Here is a 26,774-nt window from a genome sequence, read left to right as displayed (position 1 = left end):
GAGACATGGGCTATGCTGGGTGGACCTCCTCCACTGCCTGCAGAAGCGAAAGGGTTTCATACCTGGAGAGGCATTGCCATCCTTTCCTCTAGCCCTGCCTTATACCAGAGAAACAGAGCTCTGCCTACCTCCAACTGTTCCACCTGTAACCCCAGAAGAGAAGTTCCCCATAGTGTGAGAATTAGTCAGTCTGGTTGCAGCTGATGACACGTGGACCAGACTGGCAGCAGCTGGCATTGTATTAAATAAAGACTGCAATACTGAAGAGTTCGTCACCGAGTTGAGGTTTGCTGGCAAGGCCATGGGGCCAAGGGGGAACTGTGATCCAGTGGTCAAAGTGTTTAAGAAAGGATGGTGTGTCTGAACAGATGCTGGGTTGCCTGCTGAGGAAACAGCAGTGGAAAGGCTTTTGCCATTTAGAAGGCCACCCGAAGATACAGCAGCAGCAGAAATGAAAAGGTTGTGGCCATTTTTAAACTCCACATCTCGGTCCCGTCCTTTGCTGGCCTTTCCATTATGCTGCAAAGAGCTTTTTTCTGAAGAGCCCCCTGTACGAATGTTTAATTCGCTCATCTCTTTGCTTTTGACCCCTGACCGATTTAAGTCTTCCCCTTTCATGCTGCCTAGGCCTTCAAGCTGCCTCTTGTTCAAAAAGGGATTTGTCTCTGAGACACCCAAGTCTTTGCTCCGCTGAGACTGAAAACTCAGAGAGGAATTAAGGGAAGTCACATCTGAAGTCTTATGAGGAAGAGAAGCACCATCAATAAAGCTGTGTAAACCAATATCTGTCGTCAGTCCACCGTTGTACGTGAATCCATTTGCAGCATTTGTGTTGGGGCTGAGTCCATCTGTTCCAGAGGAGGGCATGGTGACATTTTTTCTCGCATGTGCCGTGATCTTGCTGTCAATGGCCATGCCATCCTCAGAGGATGGCCTGAAGGCAAACAGTGAATTCTGGCTCAGAGATGAAACAGCCTGCAAGGGACTATCTGTAGTTTTGGTCAGGTTGATGTCAGATATTGGTGAAAAGGTAGACTTCCATTTACTGCTATTCATGTTCTCGCTGGTTTGCGCTTGTTTTCTTCCAGCTAAACTGCCACCTAGTTTGGAAGGCAGAGTTGCAAGCATGAGTGAACAGAATTCACTTAATCTTTAGTAAGTAGAATTGGTTCAACAACTGACTCACTTTAATAATTTATTCTACTTTTTGATGAGAAGCAGTTTAAAACAGCTGTTCAAATCACCTTCAATTTTAGTTTAACACACCTCAAAAGTTCTGTGTTAGTGTAATCTGCACTGCCATCCACCTTCGTATCAAAGACCCCACCTGCCCATGATAGATAGATAGAGTCTCAGGCCTTCATGTCTAGGAAGAAATTTAACTGTGAAGTGCATCACCATTTCCAACTCCACCAACCATTCTATTCCAGGTGCAAACAAGCAAGACTGCAACCTGTGGCCACAAATTTAAAGGGGCTTTTGTAGCCACCAGCTATGAACAGAATGGATGCAAGGTTTGCAACTTGATGAAAGCAATCTGCCTAAAGGATCTCACATGCACAAACTTCTAGTTTCAAAGGAATATCTGTGGATTTCTGATCCGATACACAGTACATGATTCCACCCAAGGAGCCTGCAATCACCTGACAACCTATGGGCCAGCAGAGAGGCCATCCTCACATGCATTGTGAATGCCTTTAAACAATTAATATTCCCCACACCTACCATTTTCAACAGTCTTTTGTGGAGATTTGCTTTCCAATGATATTGTTGCAATTTTTCTCTCAATTCTAATTTAAAAAAAAAAGAAAGGTTATTTTACACAGCAGGCATGGAGTTTTACTGCGATTCACATGTGGTCAACTTTTCACTGCTCTTTTCCCTCCTTTGGTGCCAAGTTTGCAGTTGATAAGTTACATTTGTACTGCATCTTTATACTCTTCCAATGCTCAGACCCCCAAGAATTATTATTACCATAACTATGGTAAGAACATGGCACATGTTTTACAATACAGAGCAATTATAAATAACATTTTGGGGCAGGAGGTAAAGAACTGATGCAAGCAGCCAAAATGGAACGGGGAATTTCTATACTCAGAAGTTCCCCAAACATGGTACATTTATGTACTGGTGCCAACACTCCTGCAAAATGTTGCGAAGGGAACACAACTGATCAGCACAGCTAGCGGAACAGGTTCCTTACAGTCGTTCCGTTTTCTGAACACCTTTCCTATTTTGGGGTGTGCACATGCTGAAAACAAAAGCTCTAGCTTAGCGAGTATTATGGGTCAGTGAGATCATTCTCCAAGGAAAAGGATCCAACAGATCAAACTTTACACGCATTACCCTAACTCAAAAACAGATTTTTTTTCAGACAGGCCTGAGATCTACATCACTGTATTCACCTGGTACTATTGTGCTCATCTTCAGACCCCTGCTCTTCATCAGATGTCAGCGGCGAGTAATGAATGCCATTGGTCTGAATGAGGGGCTTCTCCTTTTTCAGCACTGGGGGCTGGTCATTGTCCTGGTAGGGAACAGGAGAGTTCTTCAGGGAGTTTTCAGGGGAGGAAATGGCTGTTATTTCTAAAGGCTGATTAATGTTATTGACCTGGGATAGGGAGGGAAAAAAAACAAAGTTAAGGATGAAAATATTCTTTCAGTAAAAGATAGGATATTTGCTCTCTCATCATTTAGTTCCATGACTAGCTACACGTGCAACACAAAGAGGCATGCTGTGCTTCAGCTTCACAAACCTAAAAGCCCTGCACAATTCTTAATTGCCTTTCTGAGCCTTCATGCTTGGAGTATCTGACTTTAGAGATAAAATGAGATGGTTAAAAGCAGACAAAAATGGGCAGAAGCATTTCTTCTTACATACCAATAACAAATCAAAGAGCAAATCACAATAGTGGAATCCACAAGGTGCCAAATCAGAAACATTTGTTGTGCATGTTGCAGTAATATTTACTGGGACTTCAGTTATTAACTTCTGGTTTTCACCACGGTTTTGCAGGCAGAACTCAAATTCTGACAACCAAAAAAACTGCAAAAAATAATCAACCCTCCCCCCTCACCCTGCATGTCCATACACAGCTCCCCAGTAGCATCAGAACCTTTTCAGTCTGACAGCAGAACAGAGACATGGACCTAAATAAGGTTTCTACCATAACTGGAAGCTGACAAAGTGTTTCTACCAGGCAACATCTTCCAAGATTGGCCTATGCAGGGTGCTCTTTGCTCTCTGCCCCTGGTGGAGCTGTACAGTCACCAGAAGCTGTCAGAGTGCACATGCTTTGGTAGAGTCCTAGTGGCAGTTGTGCGCCCAGAGAAGGTTTTAAGTCCCTCAAGAATTTTACCTCTACACAAATCCACGTCAGATAAGACGACACACTACTGCATTCCATGATGACTTAGGCAATGAGAACAGTTTTTAAATATTCTATTTAAAACTTTTTCATAGGGAAGATAAGTTCACTTTAAAGAACTAGGCAGTTCATTGTAATTCTCAACACCCATCCTAGAGGTAAGCTTCCAAGAACAATGCAAAAAGCCCCATGCCTTAAACCCAACTTCACCAAATCATAATTCTTCAGTTTCATGCTTACCATGGAGTTAATATTGAGTGGTGACCCTGAAGGCTGAGTAAACAGTCCAGCCACTGTTGGTAAGGATTTGCGTTTGGGGGACACCCCAGAGCTCACGCTGAGATTCCCAGTAGAAGATCTCTTCCTTCGACCTCGTTTCTTCCCATCTTGCACGTATGCTTGACCACAGTCCAGCCGAATGCTCGAGGTCAGGGGACTGTGCTTGTTGGAAGGAGATTGTTTTACATTTCCTGTATTAGGAGAGATTGTAAAGATGATTCTTCTCTTGGCCTCGTTCTCGGGATCTGAAAATGCTGCATCAGACTGAAGATCCCCCTTTGTTCCTTCAGCAAACATCTTCTGAGCATCTGCATACTGCAATACCCCTACCAGGCTCTGGGAGGCTCCGTTTAACCTGGGGCTTGTTGAGTGCTGGTGAGCAGGGGAGTTTTGCCCCGAGTTCCGTGACTGCATCATTAGCAAAGGGTGTTGTGGAGTGGAACTCCGAGACCCTACCGAGTTAAACAGACTCCCAGAGTCGTCCAGAGCTGCCTGATCAACACTATGGTTAAGTTGGGCTGGGCTGTTTGAAAGAGTTCCATTGACTGCCACGGAGCCAGAAGAATAAGAAAAACCTGTTGAAACGGAAAGTATCACTCAGCAGAAGCAATCATGTATACCTTACAGTGCTACGTTTCTGGAGTAGCTATTGAGTGTTTCATGAATTTTTCCATCCTAGAGCAGCGGGCCATTCTGTCACAGCAGTAACTGCAGAGCATTTGGTAGCTGTAAATTATACAGTTAATTCTGTAAATCTGCTCTTTACACAGTAAAAGCCAAGAACATGGTTGTATGTGAGCTGGTGAATTAAGTTAAATTCGTCATCTCACATGGCTCCTTTTTGCTGATTCAGGAACATTTGGGAGTACTAGGGAAGCATCCTGTTTTTAATCTGGTTAATATTACTCAAGTGCCTTGCTCAATCTAAGAAGCTCATCTTGAGCTATGACAACCAGGATCCTCTGCTCCCAGCTCATTTCTCTACCCACTGAGCCATACAGCAGCAATCCATTTCTTTCTAAAGAGGGACACAGACCCTGCCACCAATACCACCTTTCCCTCCTCCACAACCTAACCAAAAGGAAGCAACGAGATGACTGGCAGATCTTCAGCAAGGCAGGGAAGTGGGAGAGAAGCAAAAAAAAAGAGATGAATTTAGGTTATTAGGTAGCTTTTGTAATAGATTACAATGAACTTAAGAGTTATCTTCTGAGATAGCTATGAACTGTGGAAACCCAATGATACTCTGCAACACCCTTCTGTTGATCCAGGAATGACTACTGAATTCAGAAGAAGCTGAGAGAAATCCTACCATAGGCCCCCACAGATGGTGAGCATGAAGGAAGAAGTCTAGTGAGGACAGCTTCCTACAGGCTAGCTAAAAATTGTGCTCACTTGGGCCATTTGCCTTAAGAAGCCTTAGTATTTTCCCCAGAGGTTGGTTTTACTTTTTTGGGAAACAGTTCCTGCCCCTGGAATGGGCTGTGTAAGTGATGGGGGGTTTGCTAAGCTCCCTACTTTTGGAACCAGTCATCAAATCCCCAGCTGGCTTCCCATACCATTGAAAAAGGCCCAAAGAACTTGCTGACTTCATCTCTGGCAGGGTTTTGTTAGGGAAGGTGCTCAGGAGCTGACGTTCTGCTTAAGCAACAGGGTCCATATTCAATGGTATGGCTGGGGCTAGAATTTCCTTAAAGGCAAGGGGATCATCTGTTCCATCCTTTCTTTGTGTGTTATGAGAGGAGGAGCCAGAGGCACAACCTGGCCTGTATTTTTTTTTTTTTTTTTTCTTACAGAGACTACAGCTAAGAGAACCAAGACTAAAAAAAGGGGACCGTAAGCAAGTATGAAATTGGATGTTGTAAATTTTATATATACAGATGCTGGAAGAGAGCCTAAGGGGGACTTCAGAACCAACCAACAAGAGCATGCCATCCAAAATTGTTTATAGGTTGCAATTCTTTTGTTTTGAAGCCTAAACATGTTTTCAATAATATATTGCTCCTCACTTAATCCTATTTCTCAGCTTTATTTCAACCCTAATCCACCTCCACCCTTCCTCCTCAAGCCGAGAATAGAAAATTGATAGAAAATGCACGGCAAATCCAGCGCACTGCATCCCAGGTGCTCTAGACCAGTGGTTTTCCCCCTTTTCAATCCTGCAGCTGACCACAGGAAGTCGGAGCATACCACACGTAATCCAGAAAACAGAAGTAATCCAGCTGGAACGGGAAGTAGTATAAAGCAGCTGTCTCAGTGCAGCACTGTGAACAAGCTAAATAGCTCTGCTGAGAGGCAAAGCAGTAACACTGCTTCTTTCTGTTCTTAAGCTTATGCAGAGCTAGCTCAGGTAACCTGAGAACTAGCCCTACACGTACTAGCAGCTAGCTCCTGATTTGGGAGGGAGCCAGCTGGCACACTCCAGGGCTGGGGAATTGGCTGACGCTCCTTCCAGCCTCCATCTTATCCATCTTAGTGGCCCAGCAGGTGAGATCCACCGCTCTGGGCTGCAAGTGCTGAAAAGCTCATGCATAATAGATGGTGTTATCACTACGACTGGAAGTCTCCAGGGAAAATGCGTTACCTGAGGTAGCCAAAGCCAGTGGCTTGTTTCCAGCAGCATTGCTTATGCCATTATGAGAACTAGCACCAATCTGCTTTTCAAGTGTTGATGAGTCTCTATTCTGATGAACTGGACCTTGGTGTGCTTCTCTGGAGAGAGGAGAAAAACCAGCCACATCATTCCAGGAAGTACGTTCCGCAGCTTCTGATCTCATAGAATAGATGTGCATTCACTGAGCTCTCTTTAATAGACTCTGCATACCCCAAATCTTATGGAGACTTTGCATGTTTTGTGAAAAATTCATTACTCTATACTGCACTGATGTCTTTAAACCAGCAGGCACCCTGGCAACTTTCTGCTGGGTATACTAAATGAGCTGCGGTGACTCCATATCCTAGCATGTAACAATCTTTCCATCCCCATGCATCATTGCATACTACAGTCCAATTATCCCTGAAGGTCACACTTACACTACTGGTGAGAGCCCGGCAGCAGACTGCACTGTTGTGTGTCATGGGGTTTTATCTGATCATCCCAAAGATGGCATTGCTGATACGCAATGAATATACCTCCCACCAGAAAAATGTCTGGCAACAGGGATGGAAATCAATGCTTAAGATCTGTAACAGCCATGAAAGGATAGTACAGAAATTAAAGCCCTCGAAGAACCTAAGACTACATATGGTCCTTAATACTACGCTTCAGTTTGCTTCCAAGAACTACTCATTTCTCATTAACTGTAACAGACTCCAAAAGCACAAAGAACTTTACCATTTATGCATTTTATGTGATGAGAAACTGAGTAGTTAAGACAACTGTAAACCTTTGCTCAGAAAACCACACCAAGGAGGAAAAATGATCGTACACCTTAATGCAAAACATGAGCTTAAAATATCCACCATGGTCTATGCTTGGTTTCTGTTTCTACTGTAACTATAATTCAAGCTAAAAGCCTGCTTAAGTATGTTTGACCACTATTCCAGCTACACCACAGTTAAGAATCATGGATTAGACAAGACCTAAAAGCATTCCCAGAAGTGGGTTAGCAGTTTGGACTGTCCAACATTTAGCCTAATTAGGGGACACAAATAAGTATTATTTGTACTGTGGTAGCCTGTAAGTGCCACAGTCATGAATCAGGAGTGTCGACATGTCTAAACATGGTCCCCTGCTGCAAAGAGCTTAGATCCAGAGTACAATGTGGAAACGTCATCCCTAACACTAGCATAGAGGGAAAGAAAACAGCAGGCTGAACTGTGGCCTCAGTTTCCATAGACAGCTCTTTCCACATGGATAAGTGATGCACTGAAACTTGGGGCCTGGTGTCATCAGTGTGTACTCTTGTTCTCAGGAAGTCTCCATGCTGAACACCTAATGCAGAAAGCCAGATGATCAGATGATGCAAGTCACCAACCTTCAGCAGAGCTATCATACATTGAGCCATCACAGGTGTCACTGTCGAGAGACATCTTCCAAAGAAAGATATCACGAAGCATTTGCCTCCAAATGCATAAGAGCAGAGGGCTGAAAGACTTTTCTGTGACTGACACTACCTTCCCTCTATGTGAGGAGATGCTGTCTCTGCCTCCAACTAGAGAGAGGGACATTCTCCTACAACTACAAGACCATCAGCTGACAAAACCACAACACAACTACATGCTCACACTGCAGCTGGGTATGGCCCTTGTGCCATATCTCATATTCAAGTTATCAGAGAGAGAACCTATCTAGGTCAACTCCGAGTTTGTCTCCCATAAAAAGGAAGCAACAGGCTCCTTAGTAATCCTACGGCATTTGTCTTTGTCAAAACACTGAGGACACGGGAAGCCTTCTGCCACCGGGCTGTCTTCTACCACTGGCCTTTTCGAGCTTCTCCCTTCCAAGCACACACTAACATGGATTTGACATGGTAACAGAAAGAACTGCTAATGATCTGAAAGGGCCCTGAAAGATCTTTCAATTATAAGGTTAAAAAGTTAACTATGCAGCAGCAACTCACACTTTCCATATTATACTTTCAACAAAAGTTCATCCCCTGACATCTCTGCAAAGAGCCACACTTTACCAACAGGCAAAGAGAAGCAGAGAAGTTCCCTTGCCCACTAACCAACCACCAGAGTCAGTGGTTGAGCCAAGATTAGCAAACCTAATTCACAGCCAAGTTTCCCCAGCATCTAACCCAGACTCCACCATCTTTTTTGCATGCCATACATTTAGAATATAAGTTCCTGGGGGCAGAGATCCAGCTGGAGTATCTCCAAAGGCATTAAACTAACCTACTGCAGCAGCCTCGTCATGATCCTGCCTCAAATGTACAACACCCCAATCTGGTTTTAGTTAGGGATGGAAAGTTTTGACAATCCCTTACTCACCACCTTCTCAACACGGCTAGGTAGGACTACGCTGGCCAGAGGGATACTAACAGGGAGTTTATTGGGCTGCACTGTGCTGAGAGGAATACTGATAGGTAGGCTGGTGATAGTTTCTCCATTACTTGCAGAGGTTCTCTCTCTTAAAACCTGCAAATACAAAAGCAGATGGTTTCAGAGGGTATCACTCCTCATTAGCAAGTATGCCCCAACCCTAATTGAAGGTTCTATTTGTCATACATCAGTATTTTTATGTAACACTTTTTTCCAAGCTCATTTAGGTTATGTAGTATCCCCAAAGTCGCAGTATGCCACTGATAAGAGAAGGTGTTCAGACATGTTGACCGTAAGGATCAAAGTGTTCACCAATTCAACCAGCAGTGACAAACCACTGGGATATGGGATGAGGGCTGGTGTTCAAAGGAATCCAAACCAGGTCTTTCTGATGAGACAAGTGGAGGGTCCAGCATTTGCCACAATGGTGGGAAGCTTGCTCCTGCGTAACCTTGCCAGAACTTGGTGAAAGGTGCTTGTCTGACAAAATCTGTAGCATAAAAGCCTCCTCTGTGTGCACAGCAGGCAATGGCCAGGCAAGAGCTCCAATGAAACCCAGTCTCAAAAGCCTGCTCCGTAACAGGGACCTCTGCACAGGAGGAGACAATTCACACTACTGAAACTGACTCTGAGTGAACCCGTGGCAAGATGGGTTTTGGAAACAAATGCTTGTTATGAAGTTGATTAAGACAACTTAATCATTACACGGAGACTAAAGACAACATCTGACACCAATAGAACTTTTGGCTATTAACAGCACAGTTAACATTCAAACCTAGACAGGAAAGAGTCCCTCCCCTCCACCACCACTCGCCAGAATTACCACATTTTGTCCCCTGTTTCTTTCTCTGGTTCCACTTTGTCTTCCATTTCCCATTACACCCAATCCCAAGCTGGCCACCAGAAAAAGATGTGGACACCCTCAACCTAGTACCACGGAGTTCTCCCCCCTCAATTCTGTCAGGAGTATCATTTCTGTTGACCTGAGCTCTGCACAGACAGGCATATTCCTTACCTTCTCGCCTGCAATCGGTAAGGCCGCTGGGGAAGAGGGCCGAGTTTCCTGAGGACTCAGCTTCATGCCATTTGAAATATTAGGGCTTGGATATGTAAGGCCATTCTCTTTTATGTGGTCAGCTCTAAAACAGGATACACACAGTCAGGTTTTGAATTCCAGTGATCTCCAACTGCAACAAATTCTTGTTGCAAACTCAAGACATCATTGCCTTGCTTACCTGATCATCTGCCACTGCTACATTTATTGGCTTTTAGTCAAATGCCTGAGCCACAAAGACTGGAACTACATATATCAATTCTATTTTTTAACCATTTTCTTCTATAGTCTACATATACTGACAGCAATAAAGAGACAAATATCATACCCATTTCCCCAACTTCGGAACTGACCCCCTCTCACCTCTGAATTTCATTAGTTGTTGCTTTTCCATTGACTGCATGGTCCTGATTCAAGTGCCTCCTTAGGGCTATCTTAGCAGGGGAAAATCTGGTATAATCAGGTAAGGACAAGCTGGATGTCTTGTCCGCCTTCTGTCTACTGCTATGGTTTGGGGTACATGGAACTATTTCTTGGTCCAGGTGAGAAGTCATATACTGAGGGGTGTTTTGCTTGGAAGAGGGCCGGCTAAGAGTATTATGGATTTCATAGGGAGTAGCATGGCCATTCATGGACAGTTCGGGACTCATGCCATTGATATGGGTCATAGGAAATTTAGAACACTCAAGCTCAAGTTGGAACCTGCCATGATCAACCTCAGGTTCACGACTTAGATGATTTTTATTGCGTAGTTGTATCGACAAGGACTCATCGGACGGCGTACAGGATTTCAGCTGCATGAGCTCCTGCTGCCTTTGACTTTTCTCAAGCTCCACAATGCTGATCTTTAAATGAAGAGGAGGGCAAAGATTAAACACTATACATAATGGAATTTTGTCTTCAGCTGCATTCCTTTTGGGTGATAAAGCAAACAATCTATGATTTAAAAAAAATACAATTTGCATATGGAGACAAGGTTCTGAACTTGTGACGGAGGTACAGCTAAAGGATATGGATTCAAGAGAATCTCAGGAAATATTTTGGAGTGTGTAAATCGAGTTTAACATGTAGAAAGTCAGATTTTGAACAAACCAACCCCTCCCCACCTCTTCTCTCTTCCACTAAACACCACTGGATTGCTGGGGGCTGGAAAGACCCCACTCCAAAACAGCACCCAGCATCTTGTCCAGTAATACACCTGAATTTTGGTTACCACTTCCAGTGAAAAATCAGGACAGTCACCCCATTATGAAAGAAAGGTTCTATGGAAGGATGGGGACAATTTTTCTTCAACAAGTTAAAGATGTTCTGTGAGAACTGATACCTGAAAACACGAGTTGAAAGCACACACAGGAGATCAGAGAATCACAAAGTGAGGGTTGGAACGAACCTCAAGTGGTCATCTAGTCCAACCCCCTGCTCAAAGCAGGACCATCCCCAACTAGACCATCCCAGCCAGGGCTTTATCAAGATGGGCCTTAAAAATCTCCAAGGATGGAGCTTCCACCACCTCTCTAGGTAACTCATTCCAGTGCTTCACCTGCCTCCTAGTGAGAAAATTCTTCCTAATATCCAACCTAAGCTTCCCTTGCTGCAACTTGAGACCATTGCTCCTTATTCTGTCATCACTGAGAACAGTCCAGTTCCATCCTTTTTGGAATCCCCCTTCAAGTAGTTAAAGGCTGCTATTCAATCCCCCATCAGTCTTCTCTTCTCCAAACTAAATAAACCCAGTTCCCTCAGCCTCTGCTCAAAAGTAACATGCCTCAGCCCTTCGAACCATATTCACCGCTCTCTGCTGGACTCTCTCCAACTTGTCCACACCCTTTCTATAGTGGGGGGGCCCAAAACTGGACACAGTACTCCAGATGTGGCCTCACCAGTATAGAATAGAGGGAAGTAATTACTTCCCTTGATCTGCTGGCAGTGCTTCTACTAATGCAGCCCAGTATGCGGTCTTCTTGGCAACAAGGGCACACTGTTGACTTGTATTCATCTTATTGTCCACTGTAACCCCTAGGTCCTTTTCTGCAGAGCTACTGCCCAGCAAGTCAGCCCCAGCTGTAGCAGTACATGGGATTCTTCCATCCTAAGTCCAGGACTTTGCACTTGTCCTTGCTGAACCTCATGAGCTTTCTTTTGGCCCAATTCTCCAATCTGTCTAGGTCACTCTAGATCCTAGCCCTACCCTCCACTACGCCTCCCAGTTTGGTGTCATCCGCGAACTTGCTGAGGGTGCACTCCCATCCCACCTTCCAGATCATTAATGAAGGTACTGAAGCAAACTAGCCCCAGGACCGACCTTTGGGGCACTCCACTTGATACCAGCTACCAACTAGACTGAGCCATTGATTACTACCCGTTGAGCCCAACTATCTAGCCAGCTTTCTATCCATCTTACAGTCGATTCATCTAACCTGTACTTCCTCAGCTTGCTTGGAAGACTGCTGTGGGAGACTGTATCAAAAGCCCTGCTAAAGTCAAGGTATATTACGTCCACTGCTTTCCCTGCATCCACAGAGCTGGTCATCTCATCATAGATGGCAATCAGGTTAGTCAGGCATGACTTGCCCTTGATGAATCCATGCTGACTGTTCCTAATGATCTTCTTCTCCTCTAAGCGCTTAGAAATGGATTTTTTGAGGACCGGCTCCATGATTTTTCCAGGGACTGAGGTGAGGCTGACTGGTCTGTAGTTCCTTGGATTCTCCTCCTTCCCTTTCATAAAGATGGGCACTATACCTCCCTTGTCAGGAGAAGGGGACCTGATGGTGGGAGTCTATTACAGACCAACTGCTGGCAAACTGTCCTGTTTGCTTCTCCCTAGTCCCAGACACTGAGCAGAGACAACAGTTGCTAGTATTGTCTTATTTTTGTCTAGTGAAAGAGGATTTTAGTGATGCAGGGAGGTGTTGATTAACCAAAGCCTATTCTTCCCCAGCTCTGGTATGTAGTCAGGTCAGGGATCTAAAAAAAGATACCAAGAAAACTTCTGATTGCCCAGAATTTATCTGCATCATTGCTCTTAATTTTTTCCACTACTTTCTAATAACTGTTTTATTAATTAATCCTGCCATGTAGCCAGCAGGTCTACACTCCAGTATCTTGTTAGGCAAAAACAAATTGAGTAACTTACAGGAGAGCTGTACCCCTAACTGGAAAACTGGCTGAATGCAATTCAGAGCTGGTGGCTCTAGAACTTCACTCCATTCTACCTGCAATTCCAAGCAGTGCTTTTGTTTCTCCGAAATCTGATTCTTCAGCGCCTGTTTTTCCTTCAGTAAGTTCTCAAGTGAAAGAGTTGACCAGTCCAATTTCAGTTCTTCACACCGTGCCTTAAGCTGTAAGCACATTAATGGATAAGTCAATACAAGGTTTCAAAACCCTAAACAACCCAAGGAGCAGGACAGAATCCCACAAGTCTCTCAGCTGAAGATATGGACATTTTCTATCCTACTGGGAACTAGCTGCCTCTTCCACGCAAATATTCTAACTCTAGGGGAAAAAAATAATCTCCAGCTCTTGTTAGTATAGCAGGAGGTAGTTGGGTTCTGCCTAGCTGGGGCATGCAGTTAGCACTCACCACTAAATACTTCTGCATCCAGCTTCTCCAATACCTGTTGCAGTTCCAGGAACCGAGTGAGGGATAAAGTAAAGGCTGCAGACAAGCAAGAATTGTGCTGTCTTCTTGACCAATGAGATTCATCACCTCAGTTCTGAGATGTTATCCCATCAATCCCCATAAGAACATAAGTGCTGTACAGGGTCAGACCAATGGTCAGTCTAGCCCAGTATCCCATCTCTGACAATGGCAGAAGTGGATGCTATACAAGGAGAACACCAAACCTGAATCTCTAGGGTGATCTATTCCCTACTGTATACCCTTCCTGGCATCCACCTTGTATTGGTTTAGAGATGCCAGGGGAAACATCTCTAGCTATGCTGTTCATTAGCCATTAACATCCATCCATGAATTTATCCAGTCCCTTTTTGAACCTAGCTATGTTACCTGCCTCCACCACCTGTAGCAACGAATTCTACAAGTTAACTACGCACTGTGTAAAAAAAGTACTTTCTCTTGTTAGTTTAAAACTAAGTACCCCTTCTGCCATGGAGGCGGCTGAAGCCACCAAAACCAGCTTACTAGGTTTCAAATTAAGATTTCCAAAAGGATGGACCGCCCACCCACGTCCTCTCCAGATCAAGACATTCTTTTAAAATACTTCCTGATTAAAATTGGAGGAAAGGAAGGGGAAATGAGAGGCATGCAAAAGGAAAGCAACTGGTAAGCCAAAAGATCACATTCTACCAAGGAAAAAAAAAAGAGAAGCCAGAGACAGCACGTGAGATCAAGAGTGACCACAGGAACTGAACATACGATCTCTTCCCACGAGTGTGGCATTCTTTACATTGACAACATTTTTCTAGGCCCTAGAGGAGCCAAGCTTTCCTAGCAGCTTTTGTTCTCATTGAGATATAAAACAGGAAAAAAGCAACATTCGGTTTATGACCTCTACATTGTACAAAAACATGGACACCACTTGGCTGGGCATACTAGTCAGATGGAAGCACAGTACGCACCAGCTGCAAGCTCTGGTTCCTGAGTTCACTGTTATCTTTCTCCAGCTGCTTCGTCTGTTCTTTCAGCTGCTGGTTGTGAGCAGAGATCTCCTTCTGAGCCTGAATCAGGTCATTATATGTCAGAGCCTTAACTCCCAACTACAGGAAGGAAAGAATAAAAAGGTTAAATTAAAGAATAACTCATTATTCCAACTCCAGATAATTGTCATAAAATAGGACAAAGTTTCATGCTTCTATGGCAACCGTCCTGAGGAGACTCACAGCACTTTTACAATCAACAGGAAAGGTTTCAACCTTGTATGTGGAGTTTATCATCATCTTCCCCATTTTACAAGTGGGAGAAAGTTAAGAAAGCAAAGTGAGGTGCTTTGGGCAAATCACATCCCAAGTCACAGATGGCGATGGCCAGCTGGTAGCACAACTTAGGATTTGACATACAATTCCTTAGTTGGGCCTTATGAAGGAGATGCTTCCTTCTGTGCCCCTGAATTTACATTAGCAAGACAGCATTGCTAAGCCCCTGGGTGATAACCACCACCATTTCTAACCCCTCACCTCTCAAATGCTTTTTACAGCCATAGAAATCTGGAAAGCTACTGACCTGCTTAATATACAATTGCACAAAATATACCCAATCAAGACCAAGAACCAGTTGACCGGAGCCTAAAAGACTTGGCCCCAAAGAGCATACATAATGTTAACTGATGAGACACAAGAGGTCTGTGCGTACAAATCGGAAATCCAAGGCAGAGAGATCACATGACTTGCCCAAGGTCACATGCACCAATCTCTGGCAGAGGCTGAATCAGAACCCATTTCTTGCAGTTCTGTGACAAACAAGACTGTCCCAAATACAGCTTCCTCTCGAGTTCTCTGCTGAGCAATGCAGAAAGGACTGTACCGTTGGCAGTGTGGGGTGGAAAGTGGCCTAGATGAATAAGAACAAGTTCTCCAGATGTGCAATTACTAATGAATGTTACTGCTGCTTTATTTTTTTTTATTATTTTTTTTTACAAAGAGCAGAATAGAATATGAATCTTTACAATGAAACTACTGTTCCAAACTTCAACTCTATTCCTAAGAACATTAAGAAATGCTGTCCTAGGTCAGTCACAGGCCCAGTATCTCACAATAGCAGGGAACAGGTGATAAATGGAAGACCAATCTGTTCCCCTGCCCCTCTTCCATTACAGCTGCCAGCATTTAGAGAAGGGGTAGGCAATTATTTGCCCCCCCCCATGCCCAGCAGCAGCTTCTGCTTGGCTGCCGCTGCTCCCCATTATGGGTAAGCAGTCCAGAGTAGGCACAGGGCGGGCCCAGGGTTGGGGCTGTGCACACAGGTCTGGGGCTGGTTCACTCCAGCTGGGGCAAGTAGGGAGCAGATGCGGGGTGGGGCAGGGTTAGGGCCATGTGTGCAGGTCCCTGCCAGTCTCCATGGGTCTGGGACCAATAAGTGGAAGGAGCCACCCCAGCCCCACTGCACACTCTGGGGTAGTGGGATGCCTACCATAGGCCGGACGGCATCTGTGCCAGGGGGGACCAAAGAATCCACCATAGGCCCATCAGAGTCCCTCCACAGGCCGTATTTTGCCCACCCCTGATTTAAAGGCTTAGAAGCTGTAATTCAGAAGTTACAACCTCAACTAGTCCACTGATGGGCCTTTCTTAAATGAATGCATCTAATCCTTTTTTGATCCTGGTTAAATGAATCAACTTCTAACATCTTTTGGCAAGGCATTCCACATGGTGTCTGAAAAAAGCCTGTTTTAAGCCTGCTTCCTAATAATTTCCATGAATTCCCCTAGTTCTAGTACTGCAGGAGACTAAATCTTTATTTTCTTTCCCAGGGACATTCATGATTTCATAGACTTCTATCAGATCCACCCCCAGCCCCAAGTCATCTTCTTTCTAAGATGAAGTGTCCGAGCCTATTTAGTCTGCACTTGTACAGAAGCTGCTTTCTACTGATCATCCCCCTTGCCCTGCTCTGCACTTTTTCCTACTTCCACTATTTAGAGATGGAGACCAAAACTCCACTCTCTTCCACCTGAATGTGACATGTTCTTTTCCTTCATAACCATGAATAGCTGGGGAGTAGAGCATCTTCCAACTGCAAATTAAATGTTGTAGTGGCATATGGCCAGTATCAACCCTGTACATCAAGGTGAAGGCAAGCACTCAGTTGAGCATGGTTTCTGTGTAATCAACCATTACTTAATGAAGACTATTCTAAAGACTATCACAAACATCCTCCTGCACTAATAAAGCACAGAGCTGGGAGTAGCAAGCTATAATTTACACAACATATGTGGATTGTGACAGAATGAAAACAGTTCCATGTGATCACTGCCCACCGAGATGCTGAAGTCAGAGTAATGCTTTAATCCAACAGATTTAGATTTGGTTTTGAATGAGATAATTCTATGCAAATATTTATTTTTATTAATCTGCTCCCATCAGATGGGGCCATACCTCATCGAGCTTTTGTTGAAACAGTCGCTTGATTTCCTCTTTTTGGGCCTGGCAATGGGTGAACAACTGCTGCGCTGTCCCCAATAACTGAACGTTCTTTTCCTGAAAGATTCAAGAAAAACAAACAGGATAATCTCCCACTGCAGAATGCCTTGAGGGGAGTTCTAATTGCCAATCTTACACCCCTTAGCATTTTGATTATATCAACGCCTCATTAGTCCAGAAGTAGGTAACTCATCATAACAGCAATGTGTAGTAGCATGAACAACAGTTTTCCCACCATAAAGGCAGTCTCATTATGCAAAATATTTAAAACAAGGCTGTGAAAAGCAAAGGTTTTTTGACTGATTCTTTTACTGAGCTAACTACAGTTTGAAGAGATGCTGGGCAGGCTTTCACCATGTACTTAGTCCAGTTAAAGATACCATTAAAAAAATACAAAAAGCAAAGTTGAGGTTATTTCCTAAACCATCACAGCTGCAACATTCCCACACCATTAAAACAAGCCTGGATAGTGAAACACATACAAAGCTGGGAGTGACCCTGCATTAGTTAGCAGATATTTTTCATTTTCTTTTCTAATCTCATCTTTGCTCTGTCTCTTCAATTTTTTGTTGTATGCTTGCTAGAATCTAACACTGTAGGTGGAACTGTATTTAAGATATTGCACTGACATTAATTCATAGCCTTTCCTCTCTCTCACATCATTCTCCCCTCCCAAAAGTCAGACATTTGTGAGAAAAGGAAACTGTAGCCACATCTTACAGAGGAGAAACGGAAAAGTGACGATATTAAAGGGATTCATTATGAGGTATACATGAGATCTGAAGCTGAGCTGGAAGATCCCCAGAAATCCAATCCACTTAGAGTATGGTTTTCCTATAGAACGTACCTTTAAAAGTTTCAGTTAATAAAATAAATTAGGAAAAAAGACAGTCAGGAAGACCAAGCCACCTCCTAGAGGAGCTTCTCTCTGTTTTTCCATGTAGAATTCCCTTGACTGCCTGTTCTTTCTTCGGTTTGCAGGGCAATTCCTACGTATCATGTTCATAGACAACCATGGGGATTCCTAGACTCTTGCTTGTCAATATGATTCTCTCCCAATTCCCAAGCCAGCAAAGGGTGGGAATAAACTGGCTGAAGAATTTAAAAAATAGATATATGGAAGACGAGAACATATATGGGGGAGAAAGCAGCCCAAATTTATAATGCTTCTCCCTTCTTCCCCAACCTTGTTTTTCCACCCACTCCAAAAAAGAGGTTCTGCAGAAGCGGAGTATTCACTGAAAGTGCTGAAGGGAAAAAGAAAGATGTGTCTGCATTCAGGAGCAATCCACCTGAGCAATTAAAGAGCAGTGCTGACAGATTCCACGGATGGGTGGGGGTAGAGACAAAGTATGAAGTTTGATCACCCACACATACAACCTGGTGTTTCCCGCTTCAAGATTTTGGGAAAGGAGAACTGTTATGGCTATAACATTAAATCCAATGCCCTGGAGAGGCTGTGAAAGCCTTTGTGCTTCCAATATCTAGGATTTGTATCCAATATAGAAGCCAGTAACTCCATCGAAGGGAACCTGGTATATAAGTATGTCATTATCTTGTTAGTGTGCTTTATTTTAAAACAGATGCTATATACAGCTTTTGTACATAAGACTAAGACATTGTCAGCAAGACCACTGTAATTAGAAACTGAACTAGTTATTTAAATCAGGGCAAGTTTTGGTTCAGTTTTCACAAATCTATTATGATTTAGTACTCACTGCTCTGTTCCATGAAGTCTTTCTATACCAGTGGTCCTCAGCTGGGGTGCTGTGAGACACTTCAGAGGATGCAGAGCCAGCAGCACCACCACAATTGGCCAAAAGTGCTCCATGGAGTCTGACCAGGAAGTTTATCTGATAAACCTAACGCAGGCAGAAGCACCCACTCCTGCCCACTCCTTCCCAGTCTGACCCTCATACTCCTCCTGGAAACAGATGTGTGGGACAGCTCCACTGGGCAGCGGGTACAGCAGCCTGGAGACTTATCTGTGTTTCTGGTGTTTCTCCAGGGTACCATGGAGAAACCAACACCAGCTGCAACTCTCCTGCACACCTGTTTCCAAGAGGAGCATGCAGGGCCAGGCAGGGAAGGGCTGCAGCAGAAACAGGCTCTGCCAAGGCACATGGGGCAATTTTACCTGACTGTGGCAACAGCACCCTGGTTTTAAATAACTGAGGAAAAATCAGGCATTACAGCACTGGTTCTCACCCGGTGTGGCACCAAATTCAAAAATGTTATGGAGGGTACCTTGAATCTAAGACAGCTGAGAATCATTATGCACAAATTGCATCCTCCAAGAAAATAAGTCATGTTAGATACAACCCATTTACACTTTTTAGACCATCTTAAATTAGAACACCAATATACTGAACAATACTCACACTGCAATTTCCTTTCTATACTTTGTGCAGAAAAACATTAACTTGGTACTACAGACTTTCCTCACAAACTTGTAAGCAGAAGCCAAGTTGGCAGTGACGTGCAAAACAAATGACAACTACACAGGCTTTGAACAAGTGCCACAAGTAATGTTTAATCCATTCTCAGTGAGGGGATATGGTGGAATAGCACAGACCCTTCTTATCTGAAGAACAACTCAAGTTTGAGTCTGAGAAACAGTTTGATGGCTTTGTCAATACTTTGGACTGGGCATCTCACAAAGTTGCTACATTCAAGGAATCCTTCCATTAAGTATCAGGTGTCTACAAATTGAATATCTAAAGCCCCAAAAGCATTAACTGATTCCTTAATTGCTACCCAAAATGTATTTAGTTAGTGAAGCTATACTCCCTCTGCTGGACAAATAGCTGTACTGCAGTAGAAAAAAAACACTGCAAGTCTCTGCAAAGTATTTTTCACAAGTACAATCCTTGCTGTGAAACTACTGAGTATCTTACAAAAATGTTGATGTTGGTAACACACCCATCACTATAATCTGAAGACCAATGACTTGCACTCAAGAATATTGCATTTAACCTTCTGTATGACACTATACTGGCTGTTCCCTTGTATTTTCAGAATACAAGGAAGTATCAGAAAGCTAACATGATACTGGTTCATTACCTTACCTGTTTCTGCACAAACTACTCTAGATGCCGAGGAACTAGTTTCAATGTGTACTTAATTCTAGGAAACCTGAATAAGGGCTATTTTAGTCTCTAGTTACGTTAAGTGAAATTGAATTATCTATATCCAAATCTCTAATTCAGATTTAAGGAGCCCAAATCTCAGTTAAGGAACCTTGATCATACGAAGAAAGGATAGTCTCATCTAACTTATCAGAACCTCATCTTTAGTCTACTGAGTAAAACTGTGGACCTGGAAAATGGTAGAACTTAAAAAAAAAAAAGTTGAAAGTATTTTATTTTTGATGCTCTAATTCCTGTTGCCTAGCTCATTTAAAAATCCCCAATTCAAACAAACAGCTCAAGTATATTAAAAAGTGATGTAAGAAGAATTTAACAATGAATGAAGTCCCAATAGTGTGTAAAAAAACAACACTATCCCTATCCTGCTGTTGAAGAAACTGATACAAAAAGGTGACAAAAACTGGATCACGGTAATGTTAAAATCAGTGGCAGAGAGGGCAAATAAACCCACAGCTCATAGTGCCTTCAGCAAAAAGATATAATCTCTTAAATGAGGCCTTTAATTGGGTGACAGACAGTACTCGATTTAGGCAAAACAAATCAAAACTCTGGATTTCCCCACCTCTCTCTCATCTGAGGAAGCTATACATTTCCAAGCTAGAAACCATTTCATAAATGGCTTACCTTTTCCTGCTCCAATAACTGTTGCAGGTTAGCTTTGTACTGAGGAGTTTTCATGTACGCCATGAACTGCATGTACTGGATCTTAAAAGAGTCTGCAATAAAAATAAGTGCGCAACAACATTATTTGGAGGAAAGAAGGAAATTCAAGCTTGTGGCAAGGACCCTACTGCCTTCTACATGGGCTATTAGATGCACTGAAGCACTAGAGATCAATTTCATGCATGTTGAAAGCTCCTTGTGTCAATGCAAGCTGACCCCCTTGATTCATTAACCACAGATTAGGTCCCTCATTGTAACCATCCTAATAACACATTTTAAAAGGAAGCACAAAAGCAGCCTTTGAAAGAGGACCTTTGAAAAAGGAGTTTCTTGATGGACTTTCATATAAGTAAAAGCAATAAAAAGACTGCCTGTTATAGTCACAGTACAGGAGCACTGTGCTCAATGCTCCAGTGTCTTCTCAGTCCCATAGCCTGGGAGTCTCTCTTTGTTCCCTGTCATGTCACCTCCCCTCCACCCTCCCCAAACTACAGAGTTAATACTAAATAAGTCACATTTAGCATCTCCAAAATCGACCCCTTTCTTTTTATCCTCTTTGACAAAACATTGGTCCATGCTCTGGCTAACTTTAGTCTTGATTCTGTTTAACCTTCCCTTCTGACCATTTTGTTCACAGTGCACCCTTGTACCCCAAAGCCTGTTTACCAAGATACTGCTGAAGTCATGCTCTTTGTCTACCCCTCCCATCATGCTAGTACCTTTTCTATAGACCCTTTCACTTGCATCCAAGTTTCCTGCTAACCTTCATTGTGCTCAACGTATACCTCAACCTAGCTGTGCCATATAATATTATTTCAGGTCGCATGTTGCTCCCTTAATCTTCTTTCAGAAGAAATTCCAGGTCTTCTCATCATAACATCTTTTACATTTAGAACATACTCCCTGACAGAGCTATCCCGTGCTCCAAAACCCTCACAAAAAAAAAAATCTCTGTTTTGTTTCTACTTTGCTTTCTGGTTCTCCCTTAGAGGAAAACTGGAATTCTGCTCCCTGTAACCCTTAGTCATTAAATTAACCACTATTTTATTTTAAAATGATGCAGGGTTGTTTCTGGACCAGCAGTGTCCGTCTAGGAAAGTCATTTTGGCTTTCTGAAAAACCCAAGCTTCTTTTCTCTTGTGCCAAATGAGAATTGAAATTGCTAAAAACAATAAATGCAAACCAAGGTTTCAACTTTAGCAGCATGCAAGATAAAAGGATATGGTGGCAGTGGCAGCAGCAGGAAGAGCACTGGCAGGCAGGTACTCTCTTCCCTTCTTACCTCTTACAACATCAAGTATGAAAGACAGCACGTGTACAACAAACCCTCCCAGGTTCCGACAGGTTTAGGAACCTCAGTGGAAAGGTGCTTGTAACAAACACCACTTTGTTACCAATGACGGGCAAACATTTTTAAAAGCTGGACAATTAACTGACTATCTTAGTGCTGGTGGAACATAACCCATTTCTATTAACAATACAGTTCTCCTGGCTCATGTGTTACCATAAAATATGCTTCGTATTAAAAATAAAACCCCATCAGTCAGAATTAAAAAAACAACAACAAAATCTTGAACATTTAAGTTCGTCTTGAATTTTCCTATTGTAGCAAAACAGCCCCATCCCTGTAGACAAAGAACTACACGAGTCACCTTGATTCCATTTCAATGTCCGTGCATCAGGAAAAATAAAATCTTACCTAGCAGCTTCTGTAGTGCAGGTGGGGTGGGAGTCACCAACAGCTGGTTAGATGAATGCCGTTGCACCTTCGGAGGTAGTTGGTAATATGGACTATGAGGTGACTTGTATGCATCTAGTAAGTAAGGGAATGCAGGCCACATTTTAAATAATGAAATCCAGCAATTTTGGCACACAGAAGAGATTATTTCTGTCAGTAAGGAGCACATTTAACACCAAAAGATCCAGTAATTTGGCCAAGTTAACATAAGGCAACAAGACCATGTTTGGAATAATCCTCGGGATGTGTGCGAAAACCACTGGGCCATAATCTTAATTCCACTTTTCTGCTACAATTCCTAATGGACACATTTAGATTACCATTAACAGGCAGTCTGGGGCTCCATCATCCCACCTGGAGGGGAGGGGATATAATGACATGAAGCAGCTAGACATAGCGATGTGTTTTATTTCAGGTACAGAGAAGCTAAACAATAAAAAGGAGGGGCTTAAGAGAGTCTGGTTTCTGGAAAAAAAAACACTTCTAAACATTTACTGCGGCTAAAACATTCTCCTGGACACCAATAACAGACTCATATGCTCCATGGCAAAAAGGCTGCTCCATGGCAATGATGAATGGCTTGAACTTACCCTGAGGAGAGGATGAGGATGTCTGTGACACAGTTTGAGCATGCAGAAGCTCCAGTGCAGTTTGGTTCTTCTTGGTCTTGCGGTCCGTATTTGCAGCGTTCATCTTCTTAGGACGCCCTCGTTTCCTGCCTGCCATTTTCCTTCCTTTTTTACTCAGCTTCTTCTTGCGTGCTTTGGAGGGAGATGGCTTCTTAATGGTGTTTGCCCCAGCTTTTTCTTCTTCAGGACCAGAATCCTGTAAGAGTTTGAAGAACAAAAGATCTTTAATAATATTAAGCCGTTTCTTTCTGCAGAACGTTAGCGAATTTTGAAAGCACCCCTCTCTAAGGGCAAGCAAATAACATTCCCAGTTTATAGAGGGAAGCCCTGGGCATCTCTACACGTGCATTTAGGTGTGCATAAACTTAAATGCGCCTTTGCTTAAGGCGATTTAGGTGCACGTCTACAAGTGGACGCACTAATGCGCATTAAATTTAGGCACGAATAACTAAGTCACATCAGTGCACATGCAGATGCACTAATGCACATTAAGGCGGTGTCTATCCATTGACACACCGTGTTAATGAGCATTAGTGCATCTACACATGTGCTAATGCAACTTAGCTATCCACACCTAAATTTGATACCTGCTTTATGTAGGTATCAAATTTAGGCTCACCTAGCCTTAAATCACAATTTTTACAGGTGCATTAAGGGTGCACACATGTAGACATGCTCCCTTAATGCACCTTAAAAGTGGCAATTTTAGGCTAAGCCCACTTAGAAGAGGCACATGTAAACATGCCTAGAGGTTAAGTAACTTGCCCAAGACAAAGACAGTCAATGTTGTATCTGGGATTAGAACCAGTCCTGGGACCTAATATGCCACGCTCAAGATCCTATACAGCCTCTCTTCTCAGTCAGCTCATTGCAGAGCTGGCTTCCCCAAACTCTTCTCCATATAAAACTGCACACTTAGTGCTAGCTCTTTATTTACAACTACTGTATTACATTCTGTTAAAACCCTGATATTACTTTTCACATGGATAATTTCTGCATCTAAGGCAGGGAAATTACACAGCTACAAATTGGAAAGGAAGCAGCCTTTATAATAAATGAGAAAGGTGATAGCACACATACTAAAATTAAGTCTGGTGTGGCCTATGACATGGTCTGCGAATCCATACTTGAGACTAAAGGCTTGCTAACCCAGGGAAAATGACCAGAATCCCTATTGTCCCAGAATAACTAGAGCACTAATTATTCTGAAATGATGTTTTCTGGAACAGCATATCCGCAGGGAGACCTACTCCAGATTAACTTCTCTGAAATAAAACTAATCTAGTTAATGTCCCTATGTAGACAAGTGCAGATCATAGCTTTGCACCTCAGCAAACACAAAACCTTTTTTTTTTTCTATGAAAATGTAAGAGGGAAGTGACCTTGTTTTCGTGCACCTTTGTCGGAGTTGTTGTGTTGCTCTTGTTTTCTCTTTGCTGACGACGTCTAGCTGCCTCTTGTTCCTCCTGCACAAAATGCCAAGGGAGGTATTAAAAAAAAAATCCACATGAATCACCGTCTGCTGCTCTATTTCTCCCTTTCAGAGTCAGACCCATCAGTGTTACCCAACTAGTTCTTCTATGATAGCCAAAGACAATCATTCACTCTGATCAGTCCTTACGCATTAAAGGAAAGAACATCTTTTAGTACCAGGGAGGGAACACTGACCTATCCCGCTCCAGACAACGAGTTTAGCTTAGTCTACATTACCAAGTTCTGCCAACAGTACTATGTTAGCTATGCCAGTTGCCAACATGCCTATGCCAGCAAAACACCCAATGTGGATGCAATTCTGGCAGCTAAGCTGCTGCCACTCTGGGACCTGGCATAACGGATGGCAGAATAAAATTCTACTGACAGAGTTGCATCCACACCAAAAGGCCCAGCTGCTTAGCAAACCTGTGGCCACTTTAGTCTAGGCACTATACTTGAAGGAGTTAGAGAGTTAGATCTTGGAATTTTTAAAACAAGCCTGTGTTAAATATCAATGGCTCTATTTATATCTCACATTAAATATGTTGTTATATCACTACAGAATTTTTAAGGGACTTGAAATGGAAAAGCCATGAATCGAGTCTTAGAAACATTGCCTAATTTAATCCTTGCCAAATCTGTCCTTAAGATAATCAAGATGAAAGGCAACTGAAAAGCATAATACTTGACTGGCCGCTAAGAACTTCTTACGGACGTGAAAAAAAGTAGTGCTTTACTTCAAGCTCAGCACACGGTCAGAAGAGGCATAACATTAGTGGGATCTGGCTCGTCCAACGTCTGTATAGATTGGGCACTTCAGCAGGGCTTTTTGGCATTTTTATCTAATAGCTGATTGAATGAGCTTTAGATAAAAGTGCCAAAAAGTCCCACTGAAGCACCCAATCTACATAGATGCCACAGAGCTGGGTTGAACCAATACATTTCTTCCAGTAAAGTGCTTTTTTTCCGCCCCCAACATTCGTCAGAGGCCCAAAATGTGAAACTTGACAGAGCTCAAAAAAAAAAAAAACAAAAAAAAAACTTAAGTTCACTTCTTTATAATTATGTGAAACTTGACAGAGCTCAAAAAAAAAACAACAAAAAACAAACTTAAGTTCACTTCCTTATAATTCTGTAATTCAATACCGTCATCATAAAGGTGGAGTGGGGTCACTATCCATGTCAGTAAGCAGTCACAGAAACCAGGGCAGGGTGGCACCTTTGAGATTAACTGGTTCAGAGAGGAATAAGCTTTGTAGGTAGCACCCCACTTTGTCAGATGCTATGACACAGATGACAAGTACTTCAGCAGATCCTGTCATAGCTTATGCCTCTCTGAACCAGTTAGTCTCTAGTGTCACTCTGTCCTGCCTCATCATTCAGGTGAGGGGGAAGAACAGAGATGAGAAAGGCAGTTCCAGATAAAAATAGTTTCTCTAGGTTTATTTTTAAAAGAATATCTACATATATCTGAAAACCACCCTGTGGATTTTCTTCCTTTCTTTTCACTGTCAAAATCTCTCCCCCAAGTTTGAATTCAGCAGTCCAAAAAGCTATAAGCCCTGCATCCACTAAACCCTAAATTCCCAACTACCATCAAAAAGTTAATTAGGAGGACAACGGCTGAGCCCTAAAACTACATCAAGAAATCCCACATATCAGACACCTTCCAGATGCATACACTGGAATTCCAGCCTCACAGCTTCTCTCTAAGCTGTCATGTGATGTGTCCAATTCAGCACAGCACAATGTCTCAGAAACCTCTGGGGTCTGAGCTCCTTGCACAGCAGTAAAGCATTGTGGCCAACATTATAAGTCACATTTCAGAATTAATAAGGTGACTGTCAGTAGTAACTGAAAACCCTCTTCTCTCTCTCAATCAAGATTCATCATCAAGAAAGAAATAACTGTCCATCTTAAAAGTCTGGTTCTTGAATGCAACAAACATTAACCATCTGTTAGGTAGACAACGTAAATGGAAGACTGCCACACCTTTGGGCATCTCCGCTGATGTTTAACTACTACAGATTTCTTCTGAGATGCTATTAAGACACTACTGCCATCTCACGTTACTTCATTCTAATGACATTAATTTTCTAGAGGTATCTTTCTTGAAGAATTCAAAACACACTACCCATCTGTTTCTGATAAACTTATCAAGTTAATTTTTAAAATCAGCATACTGAATGTTCCATTACACTGAGCACATTATACAAAAAAATACCCACAACTTACCCTGAGTTTTGGATTTTTGAGACTAGAAAAATAGTTTTCAAGCTGAAAGGGGAAAGATAAGAGAGTCATTCTATACATCAGAATAGACAGATGTGTAAAAAC

At 42.8% G+C, this 26,774-nt stretch overlaps 2 protein-coding genes across 3 annotated transcripts in view; one reads left to right on the top strand and one right to left on the bottom strand.

Moving 5' to 3' along the window:
* Positions 1–5,660, top strand: part of PLEKHJ1 (pleckstrin homology domain containing J1) — a 31,092-nt gene extending 25,432 nt beyond the window's left edge. For both annotated transcript variants that reach the window (XR_003092097.1, XR_003092096.1), the window contains exon 6: positions 5,444–5,660. The gene's annotated coding sequence lies outside the window, so the exon portion shown is untranslated. The remainder of the gene's footprint in view (positions 1–5,443) is intronic.
* DOT1L (DOT1 like histone lysine methyltransferase) overlaps positions 1–26,774 on the bottom strand; it is a 70,803-nt gene that overhangs the window by 8,576 nt on the left and 35,453 nt on the right. The window contains exons 12-27 of the mRNA XM_014526536.2: positions 26,673–26,714; positions 24,347–24,430; positions 22,926–23,160; positions 22,297–22,410; positions 20,559–20,650; positions 16,741–16,842; positions 14,269–14,406; positions 12,903–13,028; positions 10,051–10,532; positions 9,649–9,772; positions 8,579–8,729; positions 6,232–6,354; positions 3,609–4,222; positions 2,406–2,611; positions 1,726–1,790; positions 129–1,100 (exon numbers count right to left, since the gene is read on the bottom strand). Of these exons, the coding sequence (XP_014382022.1) occupies positions 129–1,100; positions 1,726–1,790; positions 2,406–2,611; positions 3,609–4,222; positions 6,232–6,354; positions 8,579–8,729; positions 9,649–9,772; positions 10,051–10,532; positions 12,903–13,028; positions 14,269–14,406; positions 16,741–16,842; positions 20,559–20,650; positions 22,297–22,410; positions 22,926–23,160; positions 24,347–24,430; positions 26,673–26,714 (3,670 nt within the window). The remainder of the gene's footprint in view (positions 1–128; positions 1,101–1,725; positions 1,791–2,405; positions 2,612–3,608; positions 4,223–6,231; positions 6,355–8,578; positions 8,730–9,648; positions 9,773–10,050; positions 10,533–12,902; positions 13,029–14,268; positions 14,407–16,740; positions 16,843–20,558; positions 20,651–22,296; positions 22,411–22,925; positions 23,161–24,346; positions 24,431–26,672; positions 26,715–26,774) is intronic.

This window comes from Alligator sinensis, unplaced genomic scaffold (genome assembly GCF_000455745.1).
Source record: "Alligator sinensis unplaced genomic scaffold, ASM45574v1 scaffold1960_1, whole genome shotgun sequence".
Lineage (NCBI taxonomy): Eukaryota > Metazoa > Chordata > Crocodylia > Alligatoridae > Alligator > Alligator sinensis.
Note: the sequence above shows the minus strand (reverse complement) of the source record. Positions and strands in the feature narration are given on the sequence as shown.